At 43.6% G+C, this 15,914-nt stretch overlaps 2 protein-coding genes across 15 annotated transcripts in view; one reads left to right on the forward strand and one right to left on the reverse strand.

Annotated features, from left to right (window-relative positions):
• Positions 1-15,914, reverse strand: part of osbp2b (oxysterol binding protein 2b) — a 337,585-nt gene that overhangs the window by 174,462 nt on the left and 147,209 nt on the right. The window lies entirely within an intron of this gene.
• The window catches only part of ank1a (ankyrin 1, erythrocytic a), a 125,483-nt gene that overhangs the window by 71,437 nt on the left and 38,132 nt on the right, over positions 1-15,914 (forward strand). For 9 of the 11 annotated variants that reach the window (XM_061039204.1, XM_061039207.1, XM_061039198.1 and 6 more), the window contains 22 exons: positions 2,800-2,901; positions 6,238-6,336; positions 7,799-7,897; positions 8,147-8,245; positions 8,405-8,590; positions 8,695-8,793; positions 8,881-8,979; positions 9,064-9,162; positions 9,441-9,638; positions 9,729-9,827; positions 9,916-10,014; positions 10,120-10,218; positions 11,095-11,292; positions 11,393-11,491; positions 11,571-11,669; positions 11,779-11,976; positions 12,111-12,209; positions 13,381-13,479; positions 14,339-14,437; positions 14,785-14,877; positions 14,997-15,069; positions 15,245-15,265. In XM_061039204.1, the coding sequence (XP_060895187.1) occupies positions 2,800-2,901; positions 6,238-6,336; positions 7,799-7,897; positions 8,147-8,245; positions 8,405-8,590; positions 8,695-8,793; positions 8,881-8,979; positions 9,064-9,162; positions 9,441-9,638; positions 9,729-9,827; positions 9,916-10,014; positions 10,120-10,218; positions 11,095-11,292; positions 11,393-11,491; positions 11,571-11,669; positions 11,779-11,976; positions 12,111-12,209; positions 13,381-13,479; positions 14,339-14,437; positions 14,785-14,877; positions 14,997-15,069; positions 15,245-15,265 (2,455 nt within the window). The remainder of the gene's footprint in view (positions 1-2,799; positions 2,902-6,237; positions 6,337-7,798; positions 7,898-8,146; positions 8,246-8,404; positions 8,591-8,694; positions 8,794-8,880; positions 8,980-9,063; positions 9,163-9,440; positions 9,639-9,728; positions 9,828-9,915; positions 10,015-10,119; positions 10,219-11,094; positions 11,293-11,392; positions 11,492-11,570; positions 11,670-11,778; positions 11,977-12,110; positions 12,210-13,380; positions 13,480-14,338; positions 14,438-14,784; positions 14,878-14,996; positions 15,070-15,244; positions 15,266-15,914) is intronic. The other 2 variants (XM_061039202.1, XM_061039199.1) reach the window with 1 other exon arrangement.

The following is a 15,914-nucleotide window of genomic DNA, read 5'->3' on the forward strand; positions in this document are numbered from 1 at the left end:
CAAGAGGAACCAAAGATTTAAAAAGATGTAAGAAACTAAAAGAGATAAAATCAAATCAAAAGAGAACAGCAATAAGAAGGTAAGAGCAGAAAAAGAAATAGAAACAAGTGATTAAAGGATCAAAAAAATCATATTAATAAAAAGTATATATAAATACACAAATTAAGTAAGATAAAAAAAAGAGGAGTTAAGATAAGAGCATAAATAAAAGGACAGTAAGAAGTAAAAGAAGATAAAAATAGTAAAACCAGAAAGAAAAGACATTAAGAAGACGACATCACATAAAAGCAAGTCTGTAAAAGTACGTTTTAAGAAGGGATTTAAAAGAATTGAGGGAATAAAGTATTTCTTAAATAAACTTCATTATTATTAATACGGTGAACTGGCAACAAGTGAGTAACATGATTGGATATAAAGAGAACATCTCAGAGAAGATGAGTCTGACTGACGTAAGGATGAGGACCAACAATTCAAGACAAATGTTTCTGACATAACGACGTTAAAGACGCTCTTCATTCAGTCATAATAAAAACACAGAAGCAGTATTTGATGGCCGTGATCTTCATGAGAAAGTTTGATATGTTATCTTTGAGCTATTTTAAATATAATGAGGGCTTTCAGGGGCGCCGGATGGCCTAGCGGTTATGTCATGCGTCCCATGTACAGAGGCTGTAGTCCTCGTCTCGGCGTCTGTGTGTTCACGTCCGACCTCGGCCCTTTGCTGCACGTCATCCCCCGCTCTCTCCTCCCAACACTTCCTGACTCTCTTCAGCTGTCCCGTCTAATAAAGGCAAAATGCCCCAAAAATATAACAAAACAACACGTTTAAAAAAGGGCTTTCAATGTTTTGCATTGAAAGCACCATCCAGTGTTGTGTTTGAGGTCGTGGTTTTTCCAGTGACAGGTGTGTTTGGCGTGTGTCTGTGGAAGGATGGCAGATGCACCGGGGGTCAGTTTGTTCTTCTGCAGGGGTCAGAGAGAGAAAGTTTGTTTTCTTGTTCTTTAAAGAGAGAGAGTGAGTCTGTGGGAGAAGATGAACACGGCTTATAGAGACGGCTCAGAAACTGTGAGTAAATGTAAAAGTTCGGTTCAGTTTGAAATTCTGTTTTATACTTTTCCTTCTCTTAGTGCTGCTCTGCTAATATCATATGAAAACGTTTTTTAGCTTTCGATACCTCCAGGGAGTTGAATGCATTTTTACTTGTTTGTTTGGGGATGTCTAATGTGTTGCCTGTCAGCATGTTTGTGTGAGTGGGCCTTTTACTGAAGAGGAATATGCCTCTTAATTGTCTGTGACCAAAAGCTAGAAAAAAAAGAAGAAGAGAGAATGACTCAGAGGCGAGAAGCTGAAACTCAGGGTACTGCGTAAAGAATTCATCCGAGAAGAAGACGTTTTGCCAATGCATCGATTTCATCTCTGATTCTGAATCAAAGGAATCTCAGACAGTCAGATCCTGGTCTTCCTGTGAGTCCCCCCCCCCCCCCCCTTTTAAATGACCTCTGTCTTTGCACATGCTGGTGTCACGCTGAGGGTGTGTTGTGTCATTTGTTGCTATGCCTCTACTTCAGGCATGTGGATCCTCTCTGCTCTTAACTCTACTCGATCTCTGTCAAAGAGAAGACAGAACACCCCCCGGTCAACAACGAGAGAGAGAGACGACACAGCTGAACGCAGCGTGTTGTTGGCTTGAAAAGAGAAAAAAAAAGCTTTTTTCTTTGTCGTGTTTGATGTGAGCAATTTGTGTTTTCTTTCAGATCAGAAATTGCTTGGCGTATGAGTTTTGTTACATGAATTCATTCTCTGCATTCTTGTGAAAACACGAGCAGCATGTTGAGATAGCAGGTTTGGATGGAGGGAGGGGAACGGGCAAGGGGGAAAGAGAGAGAGAGGAGATTATGTAAATGTGATGAAAAAGTGCAGGGTTTGCCGCAGTCGAGTTTCTCCCTGTGGTTCTCCCTCGGTCGCTCCTGCTTCGCCTCCTCTCCTCTCCCTTGCTTCCCCCCCCCCCCCCCCCCCTGTGCCGCATGAGTGATCCTGTTTCAGCAGCACCCTTGTCTTCATGGGAGAGGCATGAAGCCCTCAGACACAAACAAAACACAGACAAAAACACTCAACGGGGCCATGTGCCGCCGGCCCGTGAGCCAGGACACACACCAAACCCTCTCTCTCTCTCTCTCTCTCTCTCTCTCTCTCTCTCTCTCCTATCTCCATTCACCTTGTGTCTCTCTCTCTCTCTCTCTCTCTCTCTCTCTCTCTCTCTCTCTCTCTCTCTCTCTCTCTCTCTCTCCTATCTCCATTCACCTTGTGTCTCTCTCTCTCTCTTTCATTGACACACACAAACTCAGCCGGGACAAAGAGCCAACAGTCTGCTCGCTACAGCAGACACTCCAGTAGCTGTCGGTGTAATCACACTTGCCTTATCACCTGAGAACAGAGCGGTGGATGGACTTGTGGACGTGTGTTTAGGGGGTTTAATTGAGCCAGGAGGACAGTTCACATTCAGAGGAGAGAGTGTGTGTGTGAGCTCCACTTCTTCACCTGCCACACATCAGAATCAAGTCGCAGAAAGTCATTTTCAAACTGCACCGTCCAAAAATCTCACGGGGCGGAGTGACATGACATGAGAGGAAAACTGGGTCAATACTACAGAACGTTTTAAAATCCTTATAAAAACAAATATTAACCGATCTCTGTCTCCCTCTCCATTTTCCCTCTCCACTTTATGTGTCTCTCTCACTTCCTCTTTTACCCCCTTATCCCCCCTCCTCTCTCTCTTCCTCTATCTGTTCCGCTTGCAGGCAGATGCTGGCAACAGTTTTCTCCGAGCGGCCCGGTCTGGCAACCTGGACAAGGCCCTGGACCATATCAAAAATGGCATCGATATCAATACAGCCAATCAGGTGGGAGAGCTCGACGGTCCCCGGTGAATGTGGTAGCTTCCGATTGGCAAGCTCATCTAACAACAAACGATTTACATATAATAGTCTTTAATTCACATCAGACAGGATTGCTTATTTGCAACAATGGACTCCAGTTTCACTGAGCTGCAGTGACATATTGAAGTGTTTATAAATAGAGGTGGGACAGATGTCGATACTGCAATATAACGTTGTCTAAAATCATTTAATATTAATTTTTAAAAGTAATAATAATCATAAAAAACAAATAAACAGATTTCCCTTCCAATTTGACTCGCCGCTACACGACTTCACGACTCGTCACGTTGGTGCTTCTGACTGTCTGACATGAATGAAGGTAACGTGAACGACAGCGGGACAATATCAGACAGCGGTGAAAATAAGTAAAAGGACGAAGCGTCATATGAGGTTAAAGGAGGAATGTGTGACTTTTTGATCCAGTAGATGTCGCCGTTTAGCACCAGCATCAGAACAAAACAAACTGCTGTTTGGCCACGCCTCCGCTCTCCTCCAGAGACACACCTCCGCTCTCCTCCAGAGACTCACCTCCAACCCCTCTACACTCGCATTTACATGGAGGAGTTATGAGTTAGAACGCACAATAATTAAACACCATTAAGAGCAAGCAGCGGACAAAATTATCCTTTGCTTGAGCTGTAATCACCTGCGTCCTGCATTGTTGTGTTAGCATGCTAATGTTAGCACACTTCTGTTAGCTCGTAGCTTCACATTGCACATACATTAACACAGAATGACTGAGATCTAAACACACTTACATGACATCCAAATAATCAGTGAGTATGTTCTTCTTCTTCTCTCTAGTCCTTAACTAAAACAGCTTTATATGCAGAACCGTCCCGTCCATGTCAACATGATGTAAACACGGCTCTGACAACAACACAGCCAGCGGGACTCGAGCTTCTCCCTCACTGTAGACAGTCATGACTCAGAGAAACATTTACACAGGATAGACTTGATTCCTGCTGGATTTATGTGTAACATGTTGCACATTCCTCCTTTAAATTTAAACCAAATTGCAGTGAATAAATACATAAACTCATTTTATATTCTTCAGTTAATTAGATGTTGGGATGCATCATTATATGATTGTCTTGCAATATATCACAGCATTGCTGTATTGTGAGTCATGTATTACATGCAGTGTAAAAGTACAATTCCTACCACTGAAGGACCACAGTCACATCTTGCCATCTGTCCTTACCTACTTTATCTCCTCACTTACCTTCTCCTTCACTGATTCATTTAAAACTCAGGAGGTTGGTGTGCTACCTTCCTCTCATTCAAATAAAAACCAGCAGAGTTTGAATTAAAAAAACAGGAAAGTGCGATCAAGCTCGCAGCGAAAGAGAAATTATTCAACCGTTGCAACTCCCAGATTACCCCGCAGTTTGAATTGAAAGTAAAAGTCTTGTTACAAAATGTGATCTGATCATCAATGTGTCCAGTGTGTGCATGCCGTGCCTGACTTGATCACTGTGCTGTTTTTGTGCCTATTCTTCAGTGATGCATCAAACTGTACGTGCATGCTCAGGTAGACTGTAAATCAGCCGCTGAAGGTGACAGGTGGAGAGTAGAGGGGTCTCCTGGGAGGACGATAAATGGTGCAGGGGGGCTTCTCCTTCGCCCCGTCTCCTCCATCCTGCCTCCTTTACGCTGACGCCTGTTCCCAAAGTGTCCAGGAAGAGGCAGCATTAGTGTGCTCCGTCTGCTGCCCACGGGCTACTCAAAGTTGGGCCAAAATATTGTGACCGTTAAGAGAGCGAGAGAGAGAGAGAGAGAGAGAGATTCCTCCGCCTCATTAATCTAACTTAGTCATGGTTTCCCCTCTATTCACTTTTGCTGCCCTCAACATTTTGTAATTATAGCTGGTTATGCTTCTGTCAGGGTTTCTATGAGGCTCATTTCAGGGCCCCATAACAAACCCCCACACAACAACACATCTATTAACGCAAAGTGACACTGTACAGAGGACGTTTCTGGCAAACTCCTTAATGGTGACGAGGAGTCCCTCCACATGGAAACAAAAAAATAACTACCTGCAAAAAACACAGTCTGATAGCAAGAGCTTGTGATGAGATTCTTCTGAATATCATGAGATTATCATTAAATGTTCTTACTGTGATATTCATTATTTCTAATCGTGTTACCTTCAATGTTGGGTGTTGATTGTACTAAAGTTCAAGTGATAATCTACAACACTCTGATTGCAGTTGATAACTTTTACTCACACATCACTTTTTGCACTGTTTGCACATCAAGCCCTGATATGTGGCAGCATCTTTCTACTGCCACTCCTTTGTTTTTAGAAAAAGAAAATCTTCTGAAAACTGGTGCAGTCGACAGTGTGTGTGCTGCTTTCAGTCAAGTAACGCTATCTGTGTTACAGCTACCACTAGATGGCAGCAAAGTTAACACACACACACACACACACACACACACACACACACTTTGATGTTACTGAAGACTGCAGCCTCTTATTTATCTTAAAATCTTTATCACATTTATCATTCAGACACATTCAATGCAATGTAACAGAGAGTTGTGGATTATCACTTTGCACTTCTCTCCCTCACCACAGTGCTGAGAGAGCAGAGAGGTGTGTGACTGTGTGTACAGTCTGATGGGAGTTTGTACTGTACAGGTGCCTGCCCTCCCATTGTTGTTGTTTTTCCTCCTCCTCCTTTATCCTCCTCGATCTAACAAACTGCTCCACCTCCTCCTATACGTGTATAGTTTCCCTATACACACACACACACACATGCATATTATTTTTCGTCCTCTCTCCTCTGTCTGCAGTAGAGTGATGGTGTGCTGTGGTCTCCTCACTCAGAGGAATAATATCAGTGGTGTGGGAAAGGTCCAACCTCACATGTCCTGTGCGGCTGAAGGAAGGCTGTGTGAGGTCAGACCTATCCCACACGGCTCGTATTCTTCCCAGCCACGAGACCAGCGGCCTGCCATCCCCCTCCCGTCCCCCTCCTCCTCCTCCTCCTCCTCCTCCTCCTCCTTCTTCCCTCACCATCATTAATCACATGAAATGTTTTTCACCCTGATTTTCATTCCTGTAGACATTGTTTTTTGCTAATGACCGCTCTTGAGAGTTCTGCATGTGTGGTGTGTCCAGTGTAAGTATTTGCCTGCTTTGCTTCCGGAGTCTCACTGTGAAGAAAAACGATGCAGTTTGCATGCCCGATGTGTGTTTGTGTATCCATGTGAGGTTACGATGAAGTATTCACAGTGTGTTCATAGAGTGTTGAGGACCCTTCAGTATGAGGTCTGCTCTGCTCTCTCACTCAGAACGGGCTGAACGGGCTGCACCTGGCCTCCAAAGAAGGCCACGTTAAAATGGTGCTGGAGCTACTCCACAACGGCATCGTACTGGAGACCACCACGAAGGTAAAACTCTTCATGTTACCCTTCAAACAATCACCCTTAAATACCCCACATCTATACCAATGAGTAGTGTTTTAAGCACTCTTATTGGCTTCCTTACCGAGTGTGCAATAAGAAAGTCTCACCTCTTTTCTGTAGCCCAGATGAAACAAATTAATGTTCAAATGTATCGAGATGATGTTGTGCGCCCCATGTCCCGAGGCCATAGTCCTCATCGCAGCAGCCGTGGGTTCAAATCTGACCTCGACTCTGTGCTGCACGTCATCCCCCCCCCCCCCCCCCCCCCCCCCCCCCACTCTCTCCTCTCAGTGTTTCCTGTCTCTCTTCGGCTGTCTATTCTAGTGAAGGCAAAAAGGCCCAAAAGATAACTTTGAATAAAAATGCATTGAGAGGTGACTTTTAGAGGTGTTAGTCGCTGGAGTTTGTTACCTCGTCAACTAAACTTTTACTGCAGCTACATATTTTCTTTCTTTATCTGTTAGAAAAGATGAAGCGATACAGAAAACATGAGGAAAAGAGAGTGGGCATGACTTTCTTTAAAAGGTTACACCTGTGTGTCAAAGATTTCAAATTTGTATTTGTGCTAACTTTTCTTCTGACTGAGCTAAATCTACAAAATCCATCGTGGCTCAGTTTTTAGTTACAGATAGGATACAGATAGAAGTATCAGTCTTCTTCTCTAACTCTCAGCAAGAAAAAGTCCAACTCCAAATACATTTTTGAACTCTTGTTTAAGATGCTCATGCTGATATGATGCTCTTATTAAAACACCAATTGACTTTGAGAAAGACAGATTTTATTTAACAGCGGACGAGCCAGATGCATTGTTTGAGTGTTTTAGCACACATGCTAATTCTCAACACTTGTCCACAGAAGGCTTTTTCAGAGAAAAATAATTTTAATGAGAACAATAAAATAAAGAGAAATAAATATTCAGGAGACAAAGAGAGAGATCAAATGTAGACTAATAATACACGGACAGAAGGAGAGCGCCCACCAGCAGAAACGTCAAACTAGGATCAATATTGGAGATGCTTTTTGAAAAATGGAGAGAGGTTAGAACACAGAAAGGTTTACAGACCCATGCAGAGCTGGATAAACACTGAAGCTTCAGAGTCTGGCTGCACAATGCCAATGTGTCGATTTTGGACTGCAGTATCCATTTTAAACACTAGGTGTGATAGTAACATATTGCTCCTTTAAAAGCATTACTATTGGTCTCTAGTTTTAGATTGGTAGGTAGAGAGGTAGGTTAAAAGTATCTCTTCCATATTTGTAACAATTGCCAATCATATCCCTCACACTAAGTCTTCATGTAAATAAAATAATGTCACATATCTGCAGACATATGAAACCTAACATGCATAAAATACATACTTTATGTTTCCTACAGTCTTTGTGTCCGTTATCAACATTGTTCGTTGTTCTTACATGACTAATGTTCTTTGTCTGTGTGTCACATCAGAAAGGGAACACGGCCCTGCACATTGCAGCCCTGGCGGGGCAGGAGCAGGTGGTCACAGAGCTGGTTAACTACGGGGCCAATGTAAACGCTCAGTCTCAGGTGAGACTGCTGGTGATCACTGGAAACGCTTTGTTGACCTTTACTGTGAAACCATTGTACAGTAGCAGCTAATGCAATTCCATCTGTTAACATTATGTGTATTTGTTCCTATATTTCTGTGTGCTGGTGTTTCCTCTTTGTGTACATCCTGTGAACGTCTTCCTATCTTTCTGTTGTTGTGCTTGTGTCTCCTCGTCTGCTGTGTGTATGTGTGTATGTGTGTGTCTGCCGGACGTCTTTCTGAGACAGAAGGGTTTCACTCCACTCTACATGGCTGCACAAGAAAACCATCTAGAGGTTGTGAAGTTTCTTCTGGAGAACGGAGCCAATCAAAGCATTCCAACTGAGGTACTGAAGGACTGAGAGAAGCTCCTCAATCCCCTCCCTGCTGATCCACACTCTGTGTTTACGTTCTGTTTCGCTCTCATAAGCCTTCCTCCTCTCTCTCCTCATTTTCTCTCCATGAGTCATCAGACAGTTTTTCTAACCCTGTCCTGTGTGTTTCAGGACGGATTCACTCCTCTCGCGGTGGCTCTTCAGCAGGGACACGAGAACGTCGTAGCCCTGCTCATCAACTACGGCACCAAAGGGAAGGTCCGCCTCCCCGCGCTGCACATCGCTGCACGCAACGACGACACACGCACAGCCGCGGTGCTTCTGCAGAATGACCCCAATCCTGACGTACTCAGCAAGGTATGCGTGAGTGTGTGATTGGCTGCAGGTGTGTCTCTGTTTGGTGTGTTTGAAACATGCAGTGGTGATGAGAGTGACAAGCTTTCCCCCTCGTGTCCCTGCAGACTGGATTCACACCCCTCCATATTGCTGCACACTATGAAAACTTGAACGTAGCTCAGCTGCTGCTCAATAGAGGAGCCAATGTCAACTTCACCCCAAAGGTAGGGGCTCGATTAGCGCTGTTGAAGGTTAATCGTTGTCATAGCTGAGTGTGTGCCTGTCCAACATGCATCTGTGTGTCTCTGCAGAACGGTATCACTCCTCTGCACATTGCGGCCAGACGGGGTAATGTGATCATGGTCCGACTTCTGCTGGACAGAGGGGCTCAGATAGACGCCAAGACCAAGGTGCGGCAGATATCTATCCTATTGTTTCTCTGTTTCTAATTTGATGCATCATTAGCTAACTCAGTAACCGTCCCCTCTTCACAGGACGAGCTGACTCCTCTGCACTGTGCAGCCAGAAACGGCCATGTCAGGATTATAGAGATCCTGCTGGACCACGGAGCCCCCATCCAGGCCAAAACCAAGGTGATCCAGCTAAGATCAAGCAAAGAAAATCCATCTCATATCTCTTAAAACTGAAAAACTTAATTAAAGAATTACTTTTTTTTGGTAATGAGTATAAATCTGTGACTTTTATCAAGTACATAATCATAAGAATTATTAGTTAAAAACAGCAATGAATTCCACTCCTGCTGCTTCCTCTGTCTTGTGCTTTTTGTTTACTTCTAAACATTTGTCTTCCTGTTCAGCAAAGGGATGAGAGAATAACCACGTCTCCTCCTTTTTCTTTTTCCATTTTGCAGAATGGCCTGTCTCCAATCCACATGTCAGCACAGGGCGACCACATGGACTGCGTCAAGCAGCTTCTGCAGTACAACGCCGAGATTGATGATATCACAATGGACCATCTTACCCCTCTGCATGTGGCAGCGCACTGCGGCCACCACCGCATGGCCAAAGTTCTGCTGGACAAAGGGGGCAAACCCAACTCTCGGGCACTGGTCAGTCTCATGCACAGACACAGTCAGTTAATGTCCGGGCAGAGTTACAATCTTTGTAGCGCTGAAAACCCTTTCCTTTTGTTTTCACAGAATGGTTTTACTCCTCTGCACATCGCTTGTAAAAAGAACCACATGCGTGTGATGGATCTGCTGCTTAAACACTCTGCATCTATAGAGGCTGTGACTGAGGTGAGGAGTCAGAAAGAAAGGGTTCATAGTTAATCTGGATGTGAATATTATTCAAACTTTATACGATCCTTCTCCTCTTCTGAAACAGTCGGGCCTGACTCCCTTACATGTGGCATCATTCATGGGGCATCTCAACATTGTGAAGATCCTGCTGCAGAAAGGAGCTTCTCCCAGCGCCTCCAATGTGGTGAGTTTCTTTCTGAAATCACCTCTTAGTCTCTGTAGTAATAATGTTTGTTGGTGTAATACTGTTCAGTCTGAGTGTGGGATTTGTCTTCCTGTGCACGAGTAGAAAGTGGAGACTCCTCTTCATATGGCGTCTCGGGCAGGACACCTTGAAGTTGCAGAGTTCTTACTGCAGAACGCGTCACCTGTAGACGCGAAGGCAAAGGTAAAGATTGTACTCTTGCGTAACCATTCCTCTCGTTAGATAATGATTAATGTACTCAGTCATTTCGTGGTTCATACATAACACCCCAAACGGTTACAATCGCATGTGAGCGGCAGATGAAAACTTGTCCTCATGGTGTGAAATAAACTTACTGACATTAAACTCCTGTTCAGAGTCACAGTGAGAAGCAGGGTAGTGTTAGAGTAGTGCATGTGGTCGCCATGGAGATCTGCTGTGCAAATGTTAGTCCAGGCTTTTTAGAATATTGTTACTCAAGTTTTGTGCAAACTTTCACTCTGAAATCAGTTTAGTGTTGACATATTAAACAAATACGTGTGTGGAAATGCAGCTTTTTTATTAGAGAATTTGATCTTCTTTAAGCACTTCCTAAATAATAAAGGAGTTCAGGTTTATCCAGGCGCAGATACAAACAGTAAGAGTGGTAAAAGGTGGCACACCCCCCCTTGAAAACTGACTGGCCATAGACAATGTTTGGCAATTTTCCTCGTCAAAGGCTACACTCTTAATATCAGGATGGGATATTATTGTAAAAATGCATTGTGATATATAGTGCTGTTAAAATACACAGTTACAGTCGTGGTTAGCTAATGAGTTGAAAAGTCATATTTAAAACATTTCCTCTTTTTTTTGTGGCCATCTGAAAATCGTTCAGACCCGTGACAGAAATCCGTGAAACTCCTGAAACGTGATATTTATGATTCTAGTATACAACAGCCTCGTGTCGCTTTTCATATGCAAACCTGAGATGATAGTGGTGAAGCTGAGAAATTAAATTTGAGAATTTAGTCACAAAAAAACGTGTTCAATTATTAACTATCCGCTAACCCCCCCCCCCCCCCCTCCCCCCCTGGACAGGATGATCAAACCCCTCTGCATTGTGCTGCTCGTATGGGCCACAAGGAGCTGGTGAAGCTGCTGCTGGAGCAGAAAGCCAACCCTAACTCCACCACCACAGCAGGCCACTCGCCCCTACACATCGCCGCCCGGGAAGGTCATGTTCAAACTGTACGCATCCTCCTGGACATGGAGGCCCAGCAGACCAAGATGACCAAGGTACAGCCGGCCTCCTTAACCTTAACTTAACTTATTCAACACTTGCCTGTATCGTTCCCCAACCTAATGTTGTATACACCTTTCCTGTGCGCCTCTGTAGAAAGGCTTTACTCCGCTCCACGTGGCCTCAAAGTACGGCAAAGTGGACGTAGCAGAGCTGTTGTTGGAGAGAGGAGCTAACCCTAATGCTTCTGGGAAGGTAAGAAAAACACAAAATGTCTGACTCTGAAGTTTAATCAGATCTACAACAGTCTAATTTTTTACATTTGTTGTTTCAGAATGGTTTGACTCCGCTGCATGTTGCCGTGCATCACAACAACCTGGACGTTGTTAACTTGCTTGTTAGCAAAGGAGGGTCCCCACATAGTGCAGCCAGGGTAAGCAACAATAAAAATAAATAAACATAAAAGTCTAAATGAATTCTAGCAGGCTGACATAAGCACATAAACATGATTTTACAAACCATTACCTTCGCTTGTGTTTCAGAATGGCTACACTGCCCTCCACATAGCATCCAAGCAGAACCAGGTGGAGGTGGCTAACAGCCTGCTGCAGTATGGAGCTTCAGCCAATGCTGAGTCACTGCAGGGGGTCACCCCTCTCCACCTGGCCTCACAGGAAGGAAGGCCAGACATGGTCTCCCTCCTCATCGCCAAACAGGCCAACGTCAACCTTGGAAACAAGGTAAGAAACACACTAATGATTAATCAATGAATGGTCGAGATTGGAGGGATTTTTATGTCCCTAATTAAGAAAATGTAAGACTCTGTTTTTGTTTTTCTGCTTCTTATGTCTTCTGATGAATGTTTTCTCTCCAGAGCGGATTAACCCCACTGCATCTGGTCGCTCAGGAGGGTCATGTTGGCATTGCAGATATCTTGGTGAAGCAAGGGGCTTCAGTATACGCAGCCACGAGGGTAAGACCTCTTCAGCCTAATGTCAAACTAATGAAGTTAAAGTTTTCTCAACCCATGTAAAAATATCTTAAAGGTCACATATTCTCCTCCTTTTCAACCAGTTTAAATAAGTCTCAGAGCTCCTCAAAACATGTGTGTGAAGTTTCTTGTTCTAAATCCACTCTGATCCTGTATTTGATCATGTCTATAAACCCCTCTATTTCAGCCCTGCTCAGAACAGGCTGTTTCTGTGTCTGTACCTTTAAATATGTAAATGAGCTGTGTCTGACCACGCCCCCTCTCTGGAAGGACTCGGGTGTACTCGGTGCTTTCTCGCTCCATGTCCTATTGTTTACGGTGAGAAAGCAGACTCAGAGGGCAGAACAAACACCTAGCTGTGGGAGTGTCACCCACCTGGGGGAGGGGCTACTGCCCTTTGTGATGTCATGGAGGGAAAATCTCCAAACGGCCTGTTTGAGCACACATTTTCTGAAAGAGGATCAGGAAAAAGACAGAGAGGATGGACTTCTCTCATAATTAGGGATTTGTCTGCAGACTAGAGACACATATTAGTGTTTGTAAAACATGGTGACGTGTGTTTTGAATAACATGTGACCTTTAAGAGCATCTAGGAAGTACTTGTGACATGAGTCTTAACAAATAGTGTCTAAGTACAGTAGCATAAATAGCCTGATGATCTCATAGCAGAGGGTTATGTTACCATCAAAGACATGGCTGAGCCTTGAGGGATCAAGATTCCTGAGACATCTACTGCTTGGACCGGCTGTAGAGCAGCTACCGAGCTGGAGTAGCACCAGATTATTATGGATTATAGAAGTTAAGGTTAAATTCATGTGGTCAATACGACAGCATACCTAAAGGTCAATATAGAGCTGAATTAGCCCCTCTGTGATTATGGTTGGAGCTTTAACATTGTAGGATTAGTTGGAGGTCTTTTGCACTTTTAAACTAATATTTGTCATATTAAAAATGAGAAGATAACGATGATTTCTTTATAAAACAGAGACCTACATGTTTTTTTTATGAACTAGTCTGTTCATGAACCATTCAACTCCAAAGAGGACCAAATCCAAAAATCTAATGCTCTCAGATTAAAAAATCATTAAGACACATCAATTGTGCTGCTGCTGTGATTTTTTTTTTTTTTTAACTTTTCCTCTCTCACCATCAGATGGGTTACACCCCCCTCCATGTAGCGTGTCACTATGGCAACATTAAGATGGTGAAGTTCCTCCTGCAGCAACAGGCCAACGTCAACAGCAAAACAAGGGTGAGTGCCTCCCTCTGGTTTGAGATCAAATTACAACAGAATCATTCAAAGTGTGAGTCATGCAGTAACAGTGCGTCTGCTGCCACTGACTCATTCAGCAGGAAGTACCATTACAGCACATTACACCTTAAAACAAGAGCTGATTCTATTTCAGGGTTCTCCCAGCTGTAGGATGTTAAAAACCTCTTTATATAATGATTGGTGGGATCAGGACATTTCTCCTCTCATAGTTGGAACGACTGTCCAGTAAGAAAATATTTCAATTTGAGTATTTCCTCTCGAGAAGGGAAATAACTCTCATTAAAGAGACAGTAACACTTTAAATTAAAGTCACAATATTCACCTTTAACTTGGTGTCAACTCACTCAATCACTCTGCTGTTAGATTTATAACCAGAACTCCCTTCATTGTGTTCTGTGTAACTGAGTGGGGAGGATGAACTCTTTTATCTTTATATCTATAAATCTCTTGAAGGATGTCCGGCTTGTTCACTCTGGACTCTGAAAATCTTGACTCTTTATTGCTCATGTACAACACTCTTTTCAAGATCAACACGCTCATCTTTCTTGGACAAATCAAAGTTATTATCTCAAAATAAATCACCTCACCTAACTGCTTGAGTCTGTGCACGCTGCATACCGTCACCGCCACGGTTTTGCTCCATTTGAATATATTTGTATATTTTTGTTATATTTTGAAATTGACCGGAGAGTTGGAGCGAACAGCGCTGATAGACCGCTGCGTGCACAGACTATTTGGAAATTGGGAGTAACGACATCATTGTAAATAAGAGAAACCTGATTAATAAGGCTTTAATAAATGATGATGATGATGAGACACATCTTCTTGTCTCTTTCAGCTCGGCTACACTCCTCTGCACCAGGCGGCCCAGCAGGGACACACTGACATCGTGACACTGCTGCTGAAGCACGGCGCTCAGCCCAACGAGACGACAACTGTGAGCATGAACACAAACTTTTCCTCCTCAAAGAAGCCCTTTTCACACATGCACTCCTGAACCTTTACAGAATAGTTCAGCACAGCCTGCCCCTGGAATCTTCCTGAGATTTTCCCTGTCAGATGGAGGGAGGGTCTCAGGAAGATGGAAATGTTGTTAAAAAGACGCTGCATTCACATACCAGCTGACCCCAGTAGACTTTGAGAGGCTGGTGAGAAAAGGCCTTTTTGTGTGGCCATTGTGAAAGTTTCAGGAAACTTTTAGGAGTTTTGTGCATGTGTGAAAAGGGCTAATGTGTTACCATCATCTGATTGGATCTGATTGAATCGACCCTCTCTTTCTGACAGAATGGTACTTCAGCCCTGGCCATCGCTAAGAGGTTGGGCTACATCTCTGTGATCGACGTCCTAAAGCTCGTCACTGAGGAGACGGTGTCCATGGTGAGAAGTTTTGAAACACGACTTAGCCCTCCAGACGAGCACTTAAAAATACTACTTACTCTCAGATGTCATGCCTTTACTAATCTGTCTTAAACTGGTTGTTCCCCGTGTTCCTGCAGACGACCACAGAGAAACATCGCATGAGTTTTCCAGAAACAGTGGATGAGATCTTGGACGTGTCTGAGGATGAAGGTAGAGACACCTCGTGTTATAAATCACATGAACTTGCAGGAAACAACACTTAATTGACTCAGTTGTAATCTAAATATATATTTTTTACCAGGTTGACTTTATGCTGTTTGAGCTGGTCGTATAGTTAATATTCATTTACTCCAATACTATTTTTTGCTTTTTGCCCTTTTTTTAGGGATTGCACAGCTAACATTAGGTATGAATGTCTCTTTCTTTCTTTGTGCGGCATTCATAGGTCGGTGTTATATATTGTCTGGCTCCATTTCAAGCTCACCCTCTCAGTCTTTACCTCTCGCTCCTGCTCCCTCTGTGGTGGCGCTCACTGTGATGGTGGCTCTGGTCTCTCATTGGCATGCACCCATAGCACCCATGTCTGTGACCTTCAAATGTCCCTTCAGTAACACTCTCTCTTTTCTCCTCCATGTGACGACAGCAGTCCTTATGGTGACACTTACAGATCACCCATCATTACTAATAGCACATCAGATTTAAATCTTTGTATAAAATCATTTAAAAAGCAGCTCCGTGAGCTTAACTAGTTCAACGTGGAGAAGTGCTGTCTTTTCAGATCATCGCTTTTAAAACGTGTGTCCACAGTCGTCTGCATTTCAGTGTCCTTCCATATATGTCAGTCATGTAACACATCATTTGTAGCCGTCTTGTGTTCCATTTGAGGTGATTTAGTGGCTGAGAGGTCGGTTGCTAACAAGTCTAAAGTCTGGCTCACACTGTGCGATTTTTCCCCCGATTGTATAAAAGTCGGGGTGTCATGTCAGCTCACACTGTACGACTGAAATCAGGACGGAGCGTTGACAGTTGTTAATAAAGTTTCATTTGAAAACTCT

This window comes from Labrus mixtus, chromosome 5 (assembly GCF_963584025.1).
Source record: "Labrus mixtus chromosome 5, fLabMix1.1, whole genome shotgun sequence".
In the NCBI taxonomy this organism is placed as follows: domain Eukaryota; kingdom Metazoa; phylum Chordata; class Actinopteri; order Labriformes; family Labridae; genus Labrus; species Labrus mixtus.